Source organism: Sparus aurata, chromosome 12 (genome assembly GCF_900880675.1).
Source record: "Sparus aurata chromosome 12, fSpaAur1.1, whole genome shotgun sequence".
NCBI lineage: Eukaryota > Metazoa > Chordata > Actinopteri > Spariformes > Sparidae > Sparus > Sparus aurata.
In genome coordinates, this window is record NC_044198.1 from 29213178 (window position 1) to 29232264 (window position 19087).

Below are 19087 nucleotides of genomic sequence, written 5' to 3' on the forward strand. Positions count from 1 at the left end.
TTGTATAGTAACTACTATAATAACTACTGTAGTGTTGCATAGTAACTACTATAGTAACTACTGTAGTGATGCATAGTAACTACTATAATAACTACTGTAGTGATGTATAGTAACTACTATAGTAACTACTGTAGTGTTGTATAGTAACTACTATAATAACTACTGTAGTGTTGTATAGTAACTACTATAATAACTACTGTAGTGTTGCATAGTAACTACTATAGTAACTACTGTAGTGATGTATAGTAACTACTATAATAACTACTGTAGTGATGTATAGTAACTACTATAATAACTACTGTAGTAATGTATAGTAACTACTGTAGTGATGTATAGTAACTACTATAATAACTACTGTAGTAATGTATAGTAACTACTGTAGTGATGTATAGTAACTACTATAATAACTACTGTAGTGATGTATATTAACTACTATGGTAACTACTGTAGTGATGTATAGTAACTACTATGGTAACTACTGTAGCGATGTATAGTAACTATTAAAGTAACTACTGTAGCGATGTATAGTAACTATTAAAGTAACTACTCGAGTGATGTATAGTAACTACTGTAGTAACTACTATAACGATGTTTAGTAACTAGACAACTGCAGAAAACTGAAACTGTAGAATTTTGCTTTTGATGGAAAAAACAAAGTATTTATTCCTCATGACACAGATGAGACACTGAGTCATTATCAGAACAGCACAATTATCAAACATTTGTATTTATGAGTAAAATTACTTCATTTTTCAAAATTACATCTTTGAAATACAGGAAGTGACTTTGTGCTCCATTCATTTTAAACATTTACATCAGCTTTAGAAGTTCACTGCAGCATGAAAACTCTTTGCAAGGGATGTTTATGCAGAGACATTTTGAACGTATGAAAATATATTATTAGTATTTCATTTATTTGTATGATGAACCATTGTGCAGTAAAGTTCTTCAGAATCAAACTTCTTCATCTTTATAACAGTTACATTTTGTAGAAAGGATCCAGTGTGTTGATAACGAGTTCACTACAGGTGTCAATCATTATTGTGACTTCCATCATCCCACAGTGACACATGGAATAAACCCAGTACAATGACACTGATTATGTACCGTATGTACAGTATATACGGCTGCAGCACAACACCTGTCAGTGTATTTTAGTGTTCTACTTATTAATTAGCATCATTAGTTATTAGTGTCAATCCACAGTTGTACAAATCACACAAGGAAAAAGTTCCAAATGAGCTGAAACCGTAGAAAAAGAGACAGTAAAATGATTGCACACAGGAAAGTAAAAAGAAAATCACACAGCCGCAGAGTTTCATTATAAAAACTTCTCTGAACATCCACGAGATTCTGATCAAATCACTCTGACCTCAAGGCAAAATAAGGAGAGCAGCAAAAAGTATTGATTACTTTAGAGTCATTAAAACAGTTTGACATTAAAGAGTGTTGCAGACCCACAGATCCGCTACAGGTCAGTGCTTCTCAAATGTTTTACATCAAGTACCACCTAAGAAAATATTGGGCTCTCCAAGTGCCACTATTAAGACTGACATTAACACAGCAGCGTAGGAATAACAAAATGTTATAGGACAGACATGGCTGTTTTAAATCACATTTCAGTTTATGCATTTTGTACCAGATTCTGCAGTATTCTGACTGAACTAAATGTTTATGAAGGAACTTGTTTCATTCTCAAAAAACATTTGTGGTACTCCAAGGAATCCCAGAAATGTTTTTTGAGAATGAAATAAATTCAGGGCACAAGCAGCGGCACAAGAGGGCAGAATATGAGAGTGACGTTTGCCTCGCCTAGGTATGAAAAGTACATGTGTGTATGAAGCACCAGCAGGGGGCGATATGGAACAGAGCAAAACACAAACAAAGTCCAGGTCAGGATGAGGTCAGGGTTCATTCATAGGTGCTGACCACGGTTTCAATCCTGTACGATGTCGATCAGAAGACTCTCTGAGGAACACGCTGCAGGTGAACCTGTGATCTCTGATCTTTTCCTAAATCTAACCAATTAGCTTGGTGCATTAATTTTGGAGGTGTAACTGGACATTGCATGTTTGATGCTAACTTCAACACAGATCAAATCAAATCTTGATTTGATTTGATTAGTGAGTAGATGAGTCTTCAGATGGAAGCTACATCAGCTAACTGACAGCTTATAAAGAAAACAACTGTAAAAACTGTGTGTGGCTTAATAAATATTCATATATCATCATACAGATGTGTCAAGGCTTTTATTTGTTGGTCATTAAACATTATTTGTCAGAACTACTAAGCTGTAGTTGTTCCTGTCCGTCCTTTCTCATCTTTACTGAAACTTCTCACTGACCGTCTTCATCCTGCAGGACACTTCCTGTTTACTTCTGTCTGTCACATGACCGCTCGCCTGTCTTCACTCCATCCAGACTTACTGTAACATTATGTTTGCTGTGTGTGGGCTGGAGAAAGGAAAGAACAAGATAGAAAAGAAGAAGAAGAAGACAGTGGAGGAGAGCAACAGACTGGATCTGATCCTCTCTGCCGTCTCTTCAGGTGTCTGAATATATTTAGGAAAAAGTTTCTGTGACAGAAGAAGACAAAGACACTTTGGCAGCAGGCTGGTGGATGTGATTCTGTCCGTCTGCTCAGACTGTTCTCAGCTCGTCCTGGATTTAAAGCCACGTCCTCTCAGATCATCAGACTCTGATGAGGAAGTCGAGGTCGAGGGAGGCGGGGATGTGCAGCGTCTCCAGGCTGAGAGCAGACGGCGTGTACGGGAAGAGGACGGGGAACGTCTGTTTGGTGTCCAGGAGGAGCTGAGGAGGATCGTTTCGGTCCTGGAGAGAGCTCTGCAGACACAGGGGAACATGGAGGGTTACACATGTGTGACTCATGAAAACTGATTGTTTTAGTATGTAGCTGTTTCCATGTAATCAGGACATTTGGATGTAATAGATTACTTTCTGTTAATGTAACTTGTAAACTGTGATTTGTCGCTCTTTTCTGTACACGCAACATCTATTGCATGTCTGTCCGTCCTGGAAGAGGGATCCTCCTCTGTGGCTCTTCCTGAGGTTTCTTCCATTGTTTTTTTTACCCTGTTAAAAGTTTTTTTTTTTCCATCAACATGTGAAAATTTTCCTCGCTTGAATCGAGGGTCTAAGGACAGAGGATGTTGTTCACTGTACACATTGTAAAGCCCACTGAGGCAATGTGATTGTGATTTTGGGCTATATAAATAAAACTGATTTGATTTGATTTTGACTTTAATACTGAAAAAAAAACAGGGTGATTCTTTTTCTCTTGTCTGCAGGGTCACTGATGTTTGTTCTGGGTGGACATCAGAGACGATGATGTCATCAGGAAGTGAAGTTTCATGTGTTCATCATGTTTCATGTGTTCAACAACATGTTTCATGTGTTCAACAACATGTTTCATGTGTTCAACAACATGTTTCATGTGTTCAACAACATGTTTCATGTGTTCACACATTTCATGTGTTCATCATGTTTCATGTGTTCAACAACATGTTTCATGTGTTCAACAACATGTTTCATGTGTTCATCATGTTTCATGTGTTCAACAACATGTTTCATGTGTTCAACAACATGTTTCATGTGTTCAACAACATGTTTCATGTGTTCATCATGTTTCATGTGTTCAACAACATGTTTCATGTGTTCAACAACATGTTTCATGTGTTCATCATGTTTCATGTGTTCAACAACATGTTTCATGTGTTCATCATGTTTCATGTGTTCAACAACATGTTTCATGTGTTCTCTCAGGAGGTTTGAATCTCACCTGAATGGTCCTGATGAATGACACAGTGACTCTCTCTTCAAACTCATTCAGAGGAGTGTACAGGTTCAAGATCTTTACAATCTGAAACAAAAGGAAGAACCCGATCAATATCAGGTAGAGATCAGCTGATATATCTAATTGATATGAGTGGTTGATGAGCTGACCTGCTGTGTTGTCAGGCTGGTGCACAGTGAGCAGATGGCCTCGGCGTCCTGAGTCGTCTTCTTCTTGACCTGCAGCAGCTGAGCCGCCTGGATGATCGGCTCCAAGGTGGCAGCAGCGTTACTCTGATACAAGTTGTTCGCTCTGAGCCACTCCTCCATCTGACTGGTGTTGTACCTGCACACACACACACACACACACACACACACAGTCTTCAGTGATGATGTCTCACTGTGTATAGTGAACAGACGGTGTGTTGGTGTGTTTGTACCTGAGCTGCATGCCGGTGCTCCATGAGCACACGTCTTTGCGCAGCAGCAGGTTGTTGAGGGTGATGGCGTTGATGCAGTGGAAGAGCTGTCGGACCACCTGACCCGCGATCTCGGGGTCCAGGCCATGTTGCCCCATGATGCCGTGGAACTGTCCCAGCTGTCGGATCAGGGCCTCCAGAGTGTAGCTGCTGGGCCCGCCGGCGTCGGTGTCCATGCTGGACGAACGGTTCCTGTAGCCCATCGGCTTGACCCCCGCCAGGCTGGGGATGCTCTCACTCTCCAACATGGCCGACACTGGAGACGACACGGGGAGGCATCAGGACAGATCAGGGCTGCGTGCTAGTCTGAGTTTAGGACTCCTCAGATAGTAGAGTGATACTGGTCGCACTCATGAACATTGTTTAACTGAACAGTGTCTGTCATCTCTGACCTCTTTGTACCGTTTTCAGTCTGCAGCTCACAGAAAATACTGTGATGCTGTTACGTTACTCATGTCAGCTGAGCTGCTGCTGACAGAACTTCAGGGATCAGGTATCTAATCAATAGAATCACATTCCACAGATTGTTTTCACTTCAAATAGTTCAGATATTCTTCTTCAGGGTGTTTATGATTCGTATCATGAAGCTGTCAACATAACTGTGTCATGTGCAACGTACTATGATGGTGTGTTTCTTTGCCCATCAGCTCCTCCTACTGTCCATCAGTGGAAAAGCATCATATGCATTACATTCATCACTGAGTGCCCTCCTGTTATTCTGTACACGCCCCTCGTCCTCTGGGTCAGAATGACCCACTCTCACTGAAGATCTCATATAAAGCAATATCATTTCATTCATCACTTTCATCTGCAGCACGTTTACAGAAGTGTTAGTAAACATCGTCTTTAATGTTTGTGTGAAACTGTTTGAACTTTGATCTTTGAAAGTTGTGTATGTGATCGTGGAAAGGTGACGGAACACCTGCACGAGAAAGTTTGAGTTCTGTCTGAGATCAATCAGCACCGTGTGTGTGTGTGTGTGTGTGTGTGTGTGTTCTGTAGTCTGTAACTCTGTGACTGTGATTTTAACTGCCGGGTCAAAAATGACCCAAAGACGTTCTTTGTACCCAGGTGGTGAACAGCTTCCATGGAAATATGAATAAAGGTAATATTTACCTTTTTCTAATGTTGGGTCACTTTAGGAAAAGTGACAAAATTTCAAGTTGAAAAAACAATTTAAGGCGTTTTCTCTGCTGTTAAACAGAGTTTAGGGTCAGTTTGACCCAAAGACAACAGCAGGGTTAATGTTGTGGGTGCTGCTAATGATGACAAGTGATGTAGCTGTGACACATCATCTTAAGAGACCTGCTATTGGCTGAGGAGGGCATTGTGGGTAGTCTTTGTCGTCAAGTTCCATCACGACTTTGTGATTACTATGACTTGATACAAACATCATCCTTCTGGATCGGGTCAGGTAGAGCGTCAGGTCAACAGAAGCAGCTGGGGACTTGTTTTTAAAGATGTTATTTCACCCTTTATTAAATGAAGTCTTCACTGTAGCTGCTCAGATAAAAGTGTCAGTGAGCTCGACTGCATGTTGAGGGTGTAAATAACATCTTTAAATCAAGTCTGCAGCGACTTCAGCTGTTCAGCAGAATGATGCAACTCTGTTTTCCAGAAATCTGTGGACTACAACACTCCTGACTCTTGACTGTATATCCTCAGAGGAAATGATGAGTGAGATTCACTCTTTGGGGGAACTGTCCCTTTAAGTGTTTTGGGCGGACTGGTTCTGGCCCCGTACCGTCTGGAATGTGAACTCACCGATCATTGGCTGTATGATGCCCTCTGCCACCTTGATGAGCTGCTGGTAGATCTGGATGGAGAGGTCACTGAGCACCTGTCGGTACTCTGCCAGGTCGAAGTTCTTCAGACAGTGTTCGTTCTGTTTGCTCGTGTTCTGCGTCATGAAGGCCTGAAAGAGAAGACGAGTTCATGTTTGTGTGTGTGCTCATCTACAGACTGAAGTGCGTCTCTGTGAGTCTCACCTCGTCTCCGCTGTACTGCTTCAGACAGTGCAGCAGGCGGCTGGTGTTGGCCAGCCAGAAGGACGTCATCTCAAAGTCATCGTTGTTCTTCTGCAGACGACATGAACAAGTGTCTTTAATAAGAGGACGCGTGTTAATGATGAGACAGGTGGACGTGTGGCGGACGCTCACCTTGAGGACCTTCTTGATGGAGTTGATGGTGGAGGTGAGCAGAGCCTCCACCTTCTGGTCGTCGTTGATGTAGTCGGCGTGGCGGATGCACATGAAGAGGATGTAAGCAGGCAGACAGGGAACAGTGGCGGACACTGTGCTGGGCCTCATGTCTGAAACACACGGAGCCACGAGAGCTGCTTCAAACAAACACTGTGCTGTTCTTTACTGAGTTCTACTGTTCTTCACTGTGTTCTACTGTTCTTTACTGAGTTCTACTGTTCTTCACTGTGTTCTACTGTTCTTTACTGAGTTCTACTGTTCTTTACTGTGTTCTACTGTTCTTTACTGAGTTCTACTGTTCTTCACTGTGTTCTACTGTTCTTTACTGAGTTCTACTGTTCTTTACTGTGTTCTACTGTTCTTTACTGAGTTCTACTGTTCTTTACTGTGTTCTACTGTTCTTTACTGAGTTCTACTGTTCTTTACTGAGTTCTACTGTTCTCCACTGTGTTCTACTGTTCTCCACTGTGTTCTACTGTTCTTTACTGTGTTCTACTGTTCTCCACTGTGTTCTACTGTTCTTTACTGTGTTCTACTGTTCTTTACTGTTCTTTACTGAGTTCTACTGTTCTTTACTGTTCTTTACTGTGTTCTACTGTTCTTTACTGTTCTTTACTGTGTTCTACTGTTCTTTACTGTGTTCTACTGTTCTTTACTGTGTTCTACTGTTCTTTACTGAGTTCTACTGTTCTTCACTGTGTTCTACTGTTCTTTACTGTGTTCTACTGGTCTTTACTGTTCTTTACTGAGTTCTACTGTTCTTTACTGTGTTCTACTGTTCTTTACTGTTCTTTGCTTTGTGTTTCTACTGTCTTACTGCTTTTCTTTACTGTGTTCTACTGTTCTTTACTGTTCTTTTACTGTGTTCTACTGTTCTTACTGTTCTTTACTGATTCTACTTTCTTATGTTCTTTACTGAGTTCTACTGTTCTTTACTGTGTTCTACTGTTCTTCACTGAGTTCTACTGTTCTTTCACTGAGTTCTACTGTTCTTCACTGTGTTCTATGTTCTTTACGTGTTCTACTGTTCTTTACGTTCTTACTGTGTTTCTACTGTTCTTTACTGTTCTTTACTGTGTTCTACTGTTCTTTATTGAGTTCTACTGTTCTTCACTGTGTTCTACTGTTCTTTACTGTGTTCTACTGTTCTTTACTGTTCTTTACTGTGTTCTACTGTTCTTTACTGTTCTTTACTGAGTTCTACTGTTCTTTACTGTGTTCTACTGTTCTTTACTGTTCTTTACTATGTTCTACTGTTCTTCACTGTGTTCTACTGTTCTTTACTGTGTTCTACTGTTCTTTACTGTGTTCTACTGTTCTTTACTGAGTTCTACTGTTCTTCACTGTGTTCTACTGTTCTTTACTGTGTTCTACTGTTCTTTACTGTGTTCTACTGTTCTCCACTGTGTTCTACTGTTCTTTACTGTGTTCTACTGTTCTCCACTGTGTTCTACTGTTCTTTACTGTGTTCTACTGTTCTTTACTGTGTTCTACTGTTCTTTACTGAGTTCTACTGTTCTTCACTGTGTTCTACTGTTCTTTACTGTGTTCTACTGGTCTTTACTGTTCTTTACTGAGTTCTACTGTTCTTTACTGTGTTCTACTGTTCTTTACTGTGTTCTACTGTTCTTTACTGTTCTTTGCTGTGTTCTACTGTTCTTTACTGTTCTTTACTGTGTTCTACTGTTCTTTACTGTTCTTTACTGTGTTCTACTGTTCTTTACTGTTCTTTACTGAGTTCTACTGTTCTTTACTGTGTTCTACTGTTCTTTACTGTGTTCTACTGTTCTTTACTGAGTTCTACTGTTCTTCACTGTGTTCTACTGTTCTTTACTGTGTTCTACTGTTCTTTACTGTTCTTTACTGAGTTCTACTGTTCTTTACTGTGTTCTACTGTTCTTTACTGTTCTTTACTGTGTTCTACTGTTCTTTACTGTGTTCTACTGTTCTTTACTGTGTTCTACTGTTCTTTACTGAGTTCTACTGTTCTTCACTGTGTTCTACTGTTCTTCACTGAGTTCTACTGTTCTTCACTGAGTTCTACTGTTCTTCACTGTGTTCTACTGTTCTTCACTGTGTTCTACTGTTCTTTACTGTTCTTTACTGTGTTCTACTGTTCTTTACTGAGTTCTACTGTTCTTTACTGTGTTCTACTGTTCTTTACTGTTCTTTACTATGTTCTACTGTTCTTTACTGTTCTTTACTATGTTCTACTGTTCTTCACTGTGTTCTACTGTTCTTTACTGTGTTCTACTGTTCTTTACTGTGTTCTACTGTTCTTTACTGAGTTCTACTGTTCTTCACTGTGTTCTACTGTTCTTTACTGTGTTCTACTGTTCTTTACTGTGTTCTACTGTTCTCCACTGTGTTCTACTGTTCTTTACTGTGTTCTACTGTTCTCCACTGTGTTCTACTGTTCTTTACTGTGTTCTACTGTTCTTTACTGTTTTTTACTGTTCTACTGTTCTTTACTATGTTCTACTGTTCTTCACTGTGTTCTACTGTTCTTTACTGTGTTCTACTGTTCTCCACTGTGTTCTACTGTTCTTCACTGTGTTCTACTGTTCTTCACTGTGTTCTACTGTTCTTTACTGTTCTTTACTGTGTTCTACTGTTCTTTACTGAGTTCTACTGTTCTTCACTGTGTTCTACTGTTCTTTACTGTGTTCTACTGTTCTTTACTGTGTTCTACTGTTCTTTACTGAGTTCTACTGAACTTCACTGTGTTCTACCGTTCTACACTGTGTTCTACTGTGTTCTACTGTGATGTATTGTACTTTACTGTGTTCTACTGTGATGTATTGTTCTTTACTGTACTGATTGTACCTGATTAACACTCAGCCTGTGTTAAATCTCAGTGTTACTAACGGACCTTGTTCACGCTGAAGGAGCTTCGTCACACTGTGGTCTGAATGACAGCCGGTGACGGTGAAACTGACCTGTGATCAGAGCTTTGAGCAGCAGGGCTTCGTCCTCCTTGTTGTACTCCAGCATTCCCTCGAAGTCTTTCTCTTTCCTCTGGACTGTGACCTGCCGGATCAGCTCCGGTTTGGACCTGCTGGACTGAGCTGCCGCCATAGAAGCTGCAGAGAGACAGAGAAGTTCAGCACTGCTATCACCACAGAGCTATGCTGCAGATGTGGACAGCTGCTGCTACCTTCTAACTCCTGCACTTTCTTCATGTAGATCCGGAGCTGCTTCTTCAGCTTCCTCTCGTTCTTCTCCAGTTTCTCCACCAGCTCCTTGAGGTCCTGCAAACAGAGAAAATCAAAGCATCATGGTGGACCTGACGTGGTTCTGGCGTCCGTGTGTTCAGTGCGGCGGCAGCAGGTGATTCTCTCACCAGGTTGTCGTTGGTGAGCCGTGTGATCTCCTGCTGGACGCTGTACTCCACCTTCGCCTCCGGAGACAGAGACGACATGTAGTTGAGGATCTCCTGCTTCTTCTCGATGTCGTCTCTCAGCAGCTCGATCTGAGTGTGCAGAGCCTCCAGTTCATCTTTGTGCTGCCTGGACTGAGTCTGCAGCTGAGCCTCCAGCAGCCTGACAGGAGAGGAGTGTAAACACAGGCTGATCTCATGTCCTCACAATGAGCTGTGTGCTGTATTAACACTTTATTTGAAGGTGGCATCACTGAACAACCAGTGTGTGAAATACCCTCTGAGGTCTCAACCAGAGTCCTGCACAGGTACTGGACCTGTGGCATGTCTCTGTCACTAACTAGCTAAATAGTGACCGGTCACCAGCAAGACCAGCATATGTTGTGTTTTGGTGCAGGTCTATGCTGGTTTTCCCAGCAGGGCAGGGCTAGCTGGTTAGCATGCTAACTTCAGCAGACACAGATCAGAGACGTGTTTGACATCAACACTGTTGTTTCTTCACACTCGGTAGATTAACTAAACTTCTGGCCATATGTCACAAACTGCTCCTGTGTTTATCCGTGAGGATTTTATAAAGATTTGCGTCTTCAGGAGGAACCAATGGACCGCAGACAGGAAGTCAGACTGTATTAACAGACGTACCAACATGTTGCTGGTTGAAGACTGAGATATTCTGCAGCTGCAGCAGAATCTGTTCACACACAAAACTGAGAATAACGAGCTTCAGTTTTTTAAAAATTGATTTTGAGGTTTAGTGACCCTCAGAGGCTCCTGTATTTCACACTCTGTGGGCCGGTGCAGCGAGTTAAAGGGTGAGCTGATGTGTTAGATAAAGGAGAGTAAGTAAAGAAAGTGAGCAGAACAATGAGAAGCAAACACACAGAGACCTGGCCACTTGTTTCAGGCCCTGATAAGCCAAACCCAGCTCTCCATCTTCATTCAAATGACACCAGTCCTGTTGTGTGCTGGAGTCCAGCAGGACGCACAGAGAGGAAGAGGAAGAGGAAGAAGAGGAGGAGGAGAGGAAGAGGGAAAAAAGCAGAGCAGAATGTGAGGCAGACTGCAGATCAGAAACAGACAGAAGCTGAAGACACAAAAACACAAAATCAACCAGAAACATGGCTCCACTTTAAAGGAGCAGTCTGTAGTTTTGGAGAAGAAATTTGAAGCCAGAAATTTTTGTATTTACAATATTAATGAGGTAATAATACAAGCTGTGTCCATCAGTGAACAAACAAGCTGTTCTCCACTGCTTGAAGCTGGAAAGGTGGCAGGGTCCGCCACATTTAAACAGTGATACAGTACGTGCAGTCCTCTAAGGTCAGTTTGTTCATTCATGAAAACAAAGAGTGTTTGTCTGTCAGTGTCACAGCAGAGTTAAAGCTGCAGAAACAGAAGCAAGCAGGAAAAACACGAGACACAAAACTGTGACACGATGATTAAAACTGATCCGGGACTGAGTACACGTACTGTCTCTTTAAACGCGGTGGGTGATGGAGTCACTTACTTTTTGGACTCGGTCAGTCCGTGATAAGCTTTGGCCGCCTCCTCTTTGTCGATGGGCTCTTTGCTGTTCAGCTCAGGAACATTTTCGCTCTCCTGCTCAGACACACAGAAGACTGAATGTCAGCACGAGTTCACAGTCACAGAAACATCCCCACCTGAACCTGAACGCACCGAGAGCGTCTTTAATGGAAACGTTGTGAGTTAACTCTTTATGAACGGACACTCGTCAAGGTGTTCCAGTCACTGCCAGTTCACTGACGCCTGCATCTAAACTGAGCTGCGTCAGCATCAGCTGGCTGCAGGCGCCTCCACATAGATTCAATAAAAATACAAATCTGAATATCTTATTTACAACACAAACTGAACTCCATCAGTGCATCATCCTCTGAACACCACCAGGTGGCGCTCTGACACCAGCTGCCACACGGAGCCTCGACTCAGAGCTGGAGTAAACCATGAAGTGTCCGCTGGCTGAACTGTCTGTTGCAAGTAATCCATTACTCATGAAAGGGTGAGTAGCCCTGTCTGTAACACGTGACTGTGGAGCACCTCAGGGTTCAGATCTGTGGATCACTTCTATGATTCTGTTCTTTAAAGTTCTGCAGCGCCTCAGAACTCCACCAACAATCTGCTCTGATGCTGCAACACTGTCAGTAATCTGAGAATGTTCTGATGCTCAGAAAGTGAAGAAATGTTATGAAATGTAATGTTAAAGAAAGTTAAGTGTACCAGACGTGAGTCATGAATATAACTGATTGAGCACTCAGGCGACACAATCACAGTGTTTAAACTCACGATGTGATTGTTCTTCTGTTGCTCAGCGGTGCTGACGATCTGCGTCCTCAGAATCAGGACTTCCTCCTTACGAGCATCCAGCTCCTCATTGGCTGCTTTCAGCTGGCTGAGCAGCAGGTTGTAGCCGTCCTGCAGCTCATTGGACGAATTGTTCTGAGACGCGCGCTCAGAGATCGTCTTCCTCAGCTCGTTCAGGTCGTTCTTCAGTTTCTTGTTCTCTGTTTCCAGCTCCTGTCTCTGCAGAACAAGATCCAGATAAGATCCACATGAAACTAAAGATTTGTCTGTTTGAATGTGACAAATCAACAGAGGTGTTGTTTCAGTCATGAGTTCAGTTCAGACAGAATATCAAAGCAGAACCAGATCAAACAGCTGAGATGAATCCTACTGATTCTACCTTTAAGTCTTTGATTATCAATAACATGAGCTTCAGTTAGCTTTGACCACAATGTCAAACAGTGGGAAAGTCTTTGGGGGACTTCTCCTGCAGCCTGTCTCAGCCTGGCTTCAGTGCTGAGGAGCTGATGTGTGTGAAGGAAAGTGAAGCGAACCTTCAGGCTGTCGTAGGCCAGATCTGCAGTCTCCGTCTCAGAGGTGGGACTCCTCGACTCAGAGCCCTTTAAAGAAGAGCACATGTGATTGACAGCACTGATCCTCTGCTGGATGCATCATTAGAGATCATGAGACCAGTTCTGATGAATACTGATTGACGACTGTCACCTTGCGCTTGGCGAGCTCCTCCATCTTGTCCACGCTGGCCTGCAGCCTCTTCCTCTCCGTCTCCAGCTCTCGCACTCTCTTCTGCAGCTTCATGAACAGACTGATGTCCATCGCAGCCTTCTCCACTCCCATCTCCTGCACACAGCAAACTGTTAGCTCGCCAGCTTCAACCGGCTGACCCCGCCACCATCCACTCACTCACACTCACCTCCACCAGCTGGATGGAGTCCTCGGTGTCTCCCACCTCTGAGGTGGAGATGGACGGGTAGTTAGAGTCCGACTCCAGGCTGCTCACGTTGGACGGGTTCCTCCTGTGGCCGGGGTGGAACTGGAGGATCATGGGAGGAACAGAGTTACTTCATATGTGCTAAAGTAGCTTACATTGTTCCTGTTTAGTGTCTTTGTAACATGTGACATGTTTAGATCAATAACATGTTTCTTCTTTCATAAATGGAGTGTAAATGGTGAAATCAGTGTAAACAGTGTGTTCAAACAGCTGATCAATGTTGGCAGGTAAGACTTTAGCACTTTAGACACAGAAGCAGACAGGCTGGTACAGACATGCTGCCACAAACTGACACTTTTTACAAGGAGACAAACAACTTCAGCTGAAAGATTTAATGCTGAATTTACAACAAGGACACAATCAGTTACAATCTGTCACACACACAGTTTCATGATGTTTATAAAGTTTGTTTCAACTCAACAACTCTTAAAATCACCACATTTGTTAATGGAGTCTGGTGCTGTTGTGTTACTGGTTCATCACACAGTTTGTAATTTCTCTCACAAACCACAAATGTTGCAGATCACAAATGAGGAAATCATCACCTGTACTTAGAGCTGCACAGGTGTAATCCCCCCCACCTGTGTGTGAGTGTGTGTGTGTGTGTGTGTGTGTGTGTGTGTGTCTCACCTTGTTCAGGGACACCTCCTCCTTCAGGTTGTCGTATCTCTGCTCCAGTCTGGAGAACTCTTTAAGCAGATTCTGGTACCGCTGCCTCTCCTGATCCAACTCCTTCTGCAGAGTCGCCTCCTTCTGAGACACACTGCTGCCGTCTACTGACACACACACACACACACACACACACACACACACACACACACACACACACAGGTTAATGAGCTGAGTCGTGTTGACAACAGAAGATTTCCTCTCTTCAGATTGGAATGATGACTGAGCCTCCGTCACTCTGGAACCTGTGACACTACTTTCTTATAGACCAGTGAAGAAGAAATGTGCTTCCTGTGTGGACAGGTGAGTCAGCCTCACCTTCAGAGCTCTTTGAGAGCTGAACAATGATCTGGTTCATCTCCTCCTTCTCCGTCTTCAGCAGGGAGTTTTCCCTCTGCAGCTCGTCCACCCTCTGAGCTCAGACACACACAGGAAGACGTCAGCTTCATGTTTCACAGTGAGACAGAACAGATTGATCCTGCTGCCGTCTCCTCCGCTCTCACCTGCTGCAGCGACTGTTTCTCCGTGCCGTGCTCCTCCTCCAGCTTCTTGTTGCGGGCCTCCGCCTCCTGCAGCTCCTCTCTCAGCCTCTCCAGCTCCTCCTGCAGAGACGTCAGCTGGCCTCCTCCAGCCTGCTGCCCGCGGGCCTGCTCCAGCTGCTTCTGCAGCTTGTTCACCTCCGAGCCCAGAGTGACGTTCACCTGCTGCAGCTGCTCGTTCTGAGACTTCAACTCTTTGGACTGAGCGCAGACACCAAGCATGTTCAGTGTTATTACTGTCGGCAGTATCAAGGTAAGTGATGTCATTGTGAACTGGTACTGTTGTTATGACTGTGATTATTAAGAATGTTAGTATTATGTGTTGCTGTTATTAATGTCGTTATGTGACGGTTGTTGTTTCTCAGGCTGACAGTGAAGTTGTGTTGAACACTGAGTCGACACATGAAGCTGACACAGCTGAGCTGCAGTGTTATCATCAGCAGTATGTGGCAGGACTCGAGGTGAGTGTGTACCTGGTCGTCCATCTTCCTCTGCAGCTGGACGATCTTGTTCTCCATGCCCGTGTTGAGCTTCTTCAGGTGCTGGGCAGAGCGAGCTTCGATCTTCAGCTGCTGCAGCCGGCGCTTGGCGAGCCTGCGTCTGTACGCACACTGGATGATGATGGCGGCGGCGCGCGCCCGTCTGAACTTCTTCCTCTGCAGCCAGCCGCGCACGCTCTTCTGGATGATCATGGCCTTGTGGTGCATGAGGAACTGCAGGAGACAGGGAGGCATTCAGGAACATTCCAACTTAAATTAGAAACACTTTGTCTCCAATTCACTCGTCCATTCAGCAGACAGCCTGAGTCTGCTGGCAGGGAGACGAGGTTGTAACGTACCTCCCAGTAGATCCTGCGGGTGAACATTCCCTCTGGTGTGCGCCTGGATGGTGACCACAGCCTGTCTCACTCTCAGAAAGGCCCGTCGATCTCTCACCATGCGGTACTGCTTCTGACAGATGAGGGCGGCTCGGCTCAGACGCAGGAACTCAGCGTATCTGAGGAGAACCAGCAGGAGTTACACCGAACACCAAACCTGAGATACGTCTGCACTGCTGTCTGACGCAGAGTTCATGCAAACATTAATCAGCTGATGACATGCTGATGTTTTATCATTCAGATGAACCTCAGCCAGTTTCTGAAGCTCATATTTCACATTTCCTGTTTGTTGTTTCTCACTTGAGCTTCTCTTCTTTGCTCTGATCGTCTGCAGATCATTCTGGAGGTCTCTGATCTGAGGACTTGTGTTCTGAGTGTTTCCTGACTCACCTGCGGGCCAGGTATCCTCGGCCGTATCTCTGCAGAGTGATGGCAGACTTCCGGATCTTTCGGTATCGAACTCTCTGCAGCCAACCTCGAACCGTCTTCTGGATCTTGATGCAGGCCGAGCGGAACTTATCGGCCCGGATCTTCTCCAGGTACGCCACCTGACCCGCCCGGAAGAAGATCTTTGTCTTTCCGAACTGGTACATGTCCGGCTCCTGAGACACGACAGGACAACTGATGAAGAGTCGAATCAACACGTGTCGTCTTTCCCAACTAAACATCTGGAGTGACTCGATTATTTCATACGAATGAAACAGCACAAGAAGCTTTGTTTTCTGGCAGTTGTGTGAATAAAGTTTTGTCACCTTGATCAGCGTCTCCAGCAGGTTTCTGCACACCTGCTTCTTGTCTGCTGACATCATGTCCGACTTCTTCAGCAACACTCGATACCTGCTGAAGAAATCTGGGTACGTCCACCTGCAAACAGCACCACAGCGTTTGACTGCAGTTTGTACACCAGGTCACACTCACATGTTCATGCTCATTTTCTACTATTATTCTTAATATTACAACATTCAGAATCTGTTGCAGGTCCAGCTAACAGCAGGTTCTGGTCAGATATTCCTAATCAGTACTGTTGGTACTATTGTTGTTTCTGTCTCTGACATGAACATGAGCTCAGCTCATACGAGCCTCGGCTGCGACACACAGCCTCCTCCTGTTCACAGGTTCTGGTTCTGTGTTGACGTCAGACGACAGAGGAGGTGAAGAAGCTGCACAGAACAGAAGCTCACTCCCTCCACACGGCTTTAAAAGGATGTGCGTCAGTCTGAGTATCAACTGCTGCATGTAAACGGAAATATTAGCTGAATATTCAGATTTGTTTTGTCTCGTCTATACAGTCAGAATATTGTCTTTGTCAACAGAAACAAGAAAGGGAGAGAATTAATCAAATAAACAAGAAAACATCTGCAGACGGAGTGAAAACAGACAGTCAGCTCGAGTTCAGTGATTTCTGAACCAGCTGAAATCACGACACTGACGAGGAGCTGTCTACAACACCAGCAGAGGTCAGCAGCGAGCTCACCGCCTGACTTCCTGTCCTGTCTTCACCTTTACAGACACATTCAAACATCACAGAGTTAAATGTCTGTCTCCTGCTCACAGCGCAGGTTTGTTTCTGACAGAACTTCTCTCTGCTGTCTGCAGTCACACCGACTCACATTATTAGATTTCACGGAGGAGAGACTCTCTGTCGCCTGTCGGGCCTCGAGGAGAAACGTCACCGCCTCTCTGAACAAACAGCTTCAGGCACTCAGCCAGCAGACGGGGAAATGAGCTGACCTGAGAACAGCGCTCAGAGTAAAGGAAGAGGAGGAGGACTCACCTGGACGGGTACCCAGCGGCACTGATCCGGATGGTCTCCAGGACTCCGCAGGCTCGGAGCTGCTGCACCGCTCGGCTGGAGTCGAACCTGCAGGGACAGAACACACGTCAGATCATCTTCATCATGTTCAGAACAAAGTTCAGCTCCTCACTGAGTCTGCTACCTCTTCTTCTTCTTCTTCTGCTGCTGCTGCTGCTGCTGCTGCTGTGGCATCGCACACTCAACACTGTCTGTCTGTCTCACACTGACCGTCTGTCTCTGACCGTCTGTCTCTGACTGTGTCTCTGACTGTGACTGTGAGCAGCTCACTGATGGGAAACATGTGACTGAGCCTCATTTCATTTAGCAGCAGGAGTGAAAACATGTCACTGTTTATCTGCAGAGAGTCTGCGTCACATGGACGTAATATTCTACTGATAAAAGAGAAATACATTCATTTAAAAAGCAGCAGTCTTTGGCAGCGTCCTCTCTGTGATGTCATCAGTAACAGCTGATCAGCGCTGAATAATCTGCATAACAAAGTAACTGTAACTAAAGTTGCTAAGTAACTGAGAACCTGAACACACCGCAGCAGGAACCTGCACATCTGAACAGAACCTGAGGGGAGTGTAGTCGGTTACATCATTCATTATACTCAACTTTGAGACTGAGATCTTTACTGTCAATGTTCTGGTGATCTGTTATTGATCACCTGGATGACTAATAATCTGTATTGACCCCTAACAGAGGCGTCAGTGTCAGGTGCTGCGGAGGAGGCGAGGTGGACTCACGAGAAGGCCTCCTTGACATCGTTGGGTTTGATGCAGCGGACATAATGAGGCGTGGTGGCGTTCAGAGTCTCCATGAGCAGATGAAGAGAAGAGCGGAACTGAAACAGGAAGAGGAACACGTGATCAGCCCGAGCGTGGACACTCAGAGTCCTGCGGCGGCGGCGGCGGCGTGCAGCTCACCTGGTGTCCCACCGTCTTCCTGTGCTCTCTGTTGGGAGTTTTGGGAGTCGGCTTGGCCGCTCGCACGTTCACTCTGGACGACTTCGAGGACGGGACGCCGTCTTTGTCGTTAAACAGATCTGCCACCAGCTGGAACTGCGAGGAAACAGGCGGCCATGTTGACTCAGTTTGACCTCATCGATCACATGATAATCACATCTACATTCAGAACCACAGACACACAACAGTCCAGTACTGTAGAACACAGCCAACAGCTTCAGAACCACCACAGACTCACAGAGCTCTACAACATCCGGGTCCTCAGAAACTCTAGAAACGGTTTGATGCCGACACACTGAACCGTTTGTCACAGTGAAGCTGTGGGTTCACACGGGCTTTCACCACGTGACCTCTGACCTCGGACCGCCTCACACCACTGAACACGGACAAAAGCCTCGTCCCAGTTGGTCCATTAACCCTCCGTCAGACAGCACGCCTGACTGGGTTCATGTCCGACTGCAGAGGAAGAAGAAGGTCTCACAACGCAGGGAGGCACATCAACGTGAGACCAGGGACTGACCCAGACCGGAACAGACCAGAACAGACCAGAACAGTCCGGTCCAACAGTCCTCACCTCTAATTGATTCAGGAGAAGCTTGAATATTATATATATATATATATATATATATATATATATATATATATATAAAAAAATATATATAAAAGTTTAAAAACTGAGTCAGATGTTTGGAGCTGTGGTTCTGGTTCTTTGGTTCTGTTCCTCTGGTTCTGGTTTCTATTGTTTTGGTTCCTCTGACTCTAGTTCCTATGGTTTAGGTTCTGTGGTTCTGTGGTTCTGTGGTTCTGGTTCTGTGGTTCTTACCTGGCTGGCTTTCAGGATGTTGATCTGCTCCTCGTAGACGGTGTCTCGGTTCTTCTCCAGGAAGCCTTCACACTGATACTCCACCTGTGGACCCGCCAGTGACATCATCAGCTCATTCATTAAACACAACACGTGACATCACAACAGAGATGTGACATCACAACAGAGATGTGACATCACCAGGCTTCATCACAGTCAGACGTCCTGTTTCCTGTTTCACACTCAGCTGTCCTGACTTAGAATTATACATTATAATTAA

The 19087-nt window shown here is 44.5% G+C and overlaps 1 protein-coding gene across 1 annotated transcript in view; it reads right to left on the reverse strand.

Moving 5' to 3' along the window:
- Positions 1–631: 631 nt before the first annotated feature.
- The window catches only part of myo5b (myosin VB), a 32533-nt gene continuing 14077 nt past the window's right edge, over positions 632–19087 (reverse strand). Inside the window, 28 exon segments of the mRNA XM_030435775.1 lie at positions 632–2843; positions 3799–3879; positions 3963–4137; positions 4232–4526; positions 6035–6185; positions 6259–6348; positions 6430–6581; positions 9411–9554; positions 9629–9722; positions 9815–10013; positions 10738–10815; positions 11358–11449; positions 12152–12388; positions 12703–12768; positions 12872–13006; positions 13080–13199; positions 13788–13930; positions 14145–14238; positions 14330–14566; positions 14839–15078; positions 15204–15233; positions 15235–15361; positions 15633–15844; positions 15995–16106; positions 17017–17103; positions 17787–17884; positions 17967–18101; positions 18829–18912. Of these exon segments, the coding sequence (XP_030291635.1) occupies positions 2691–2843; positions 3799–3879; positions 3963–4137; positions 4232–4526; positions 6035–6185; positions 6259–6348; positions 6430–6581; positions 9411–9554; positions 9629–9722; positions 9815–10013; positions 10738–10815; positions 11358–11449; positions 12152–12388; positions 12703–12768; positions 12872–13006; positions 13080–13199; positions 13788–13930; positions 14145–14238; positions 14330–14566; positions 14839–15078; positions 15204–15233; positions 15235–15361; positions 15633–15844; positions 15995–16106; positions 17017–17103; positions 17787–17884; positions 17967–18101; positions 18829–18912 (3861 nt within the window). The 3' untranslated portion in view covers positions 632–2690.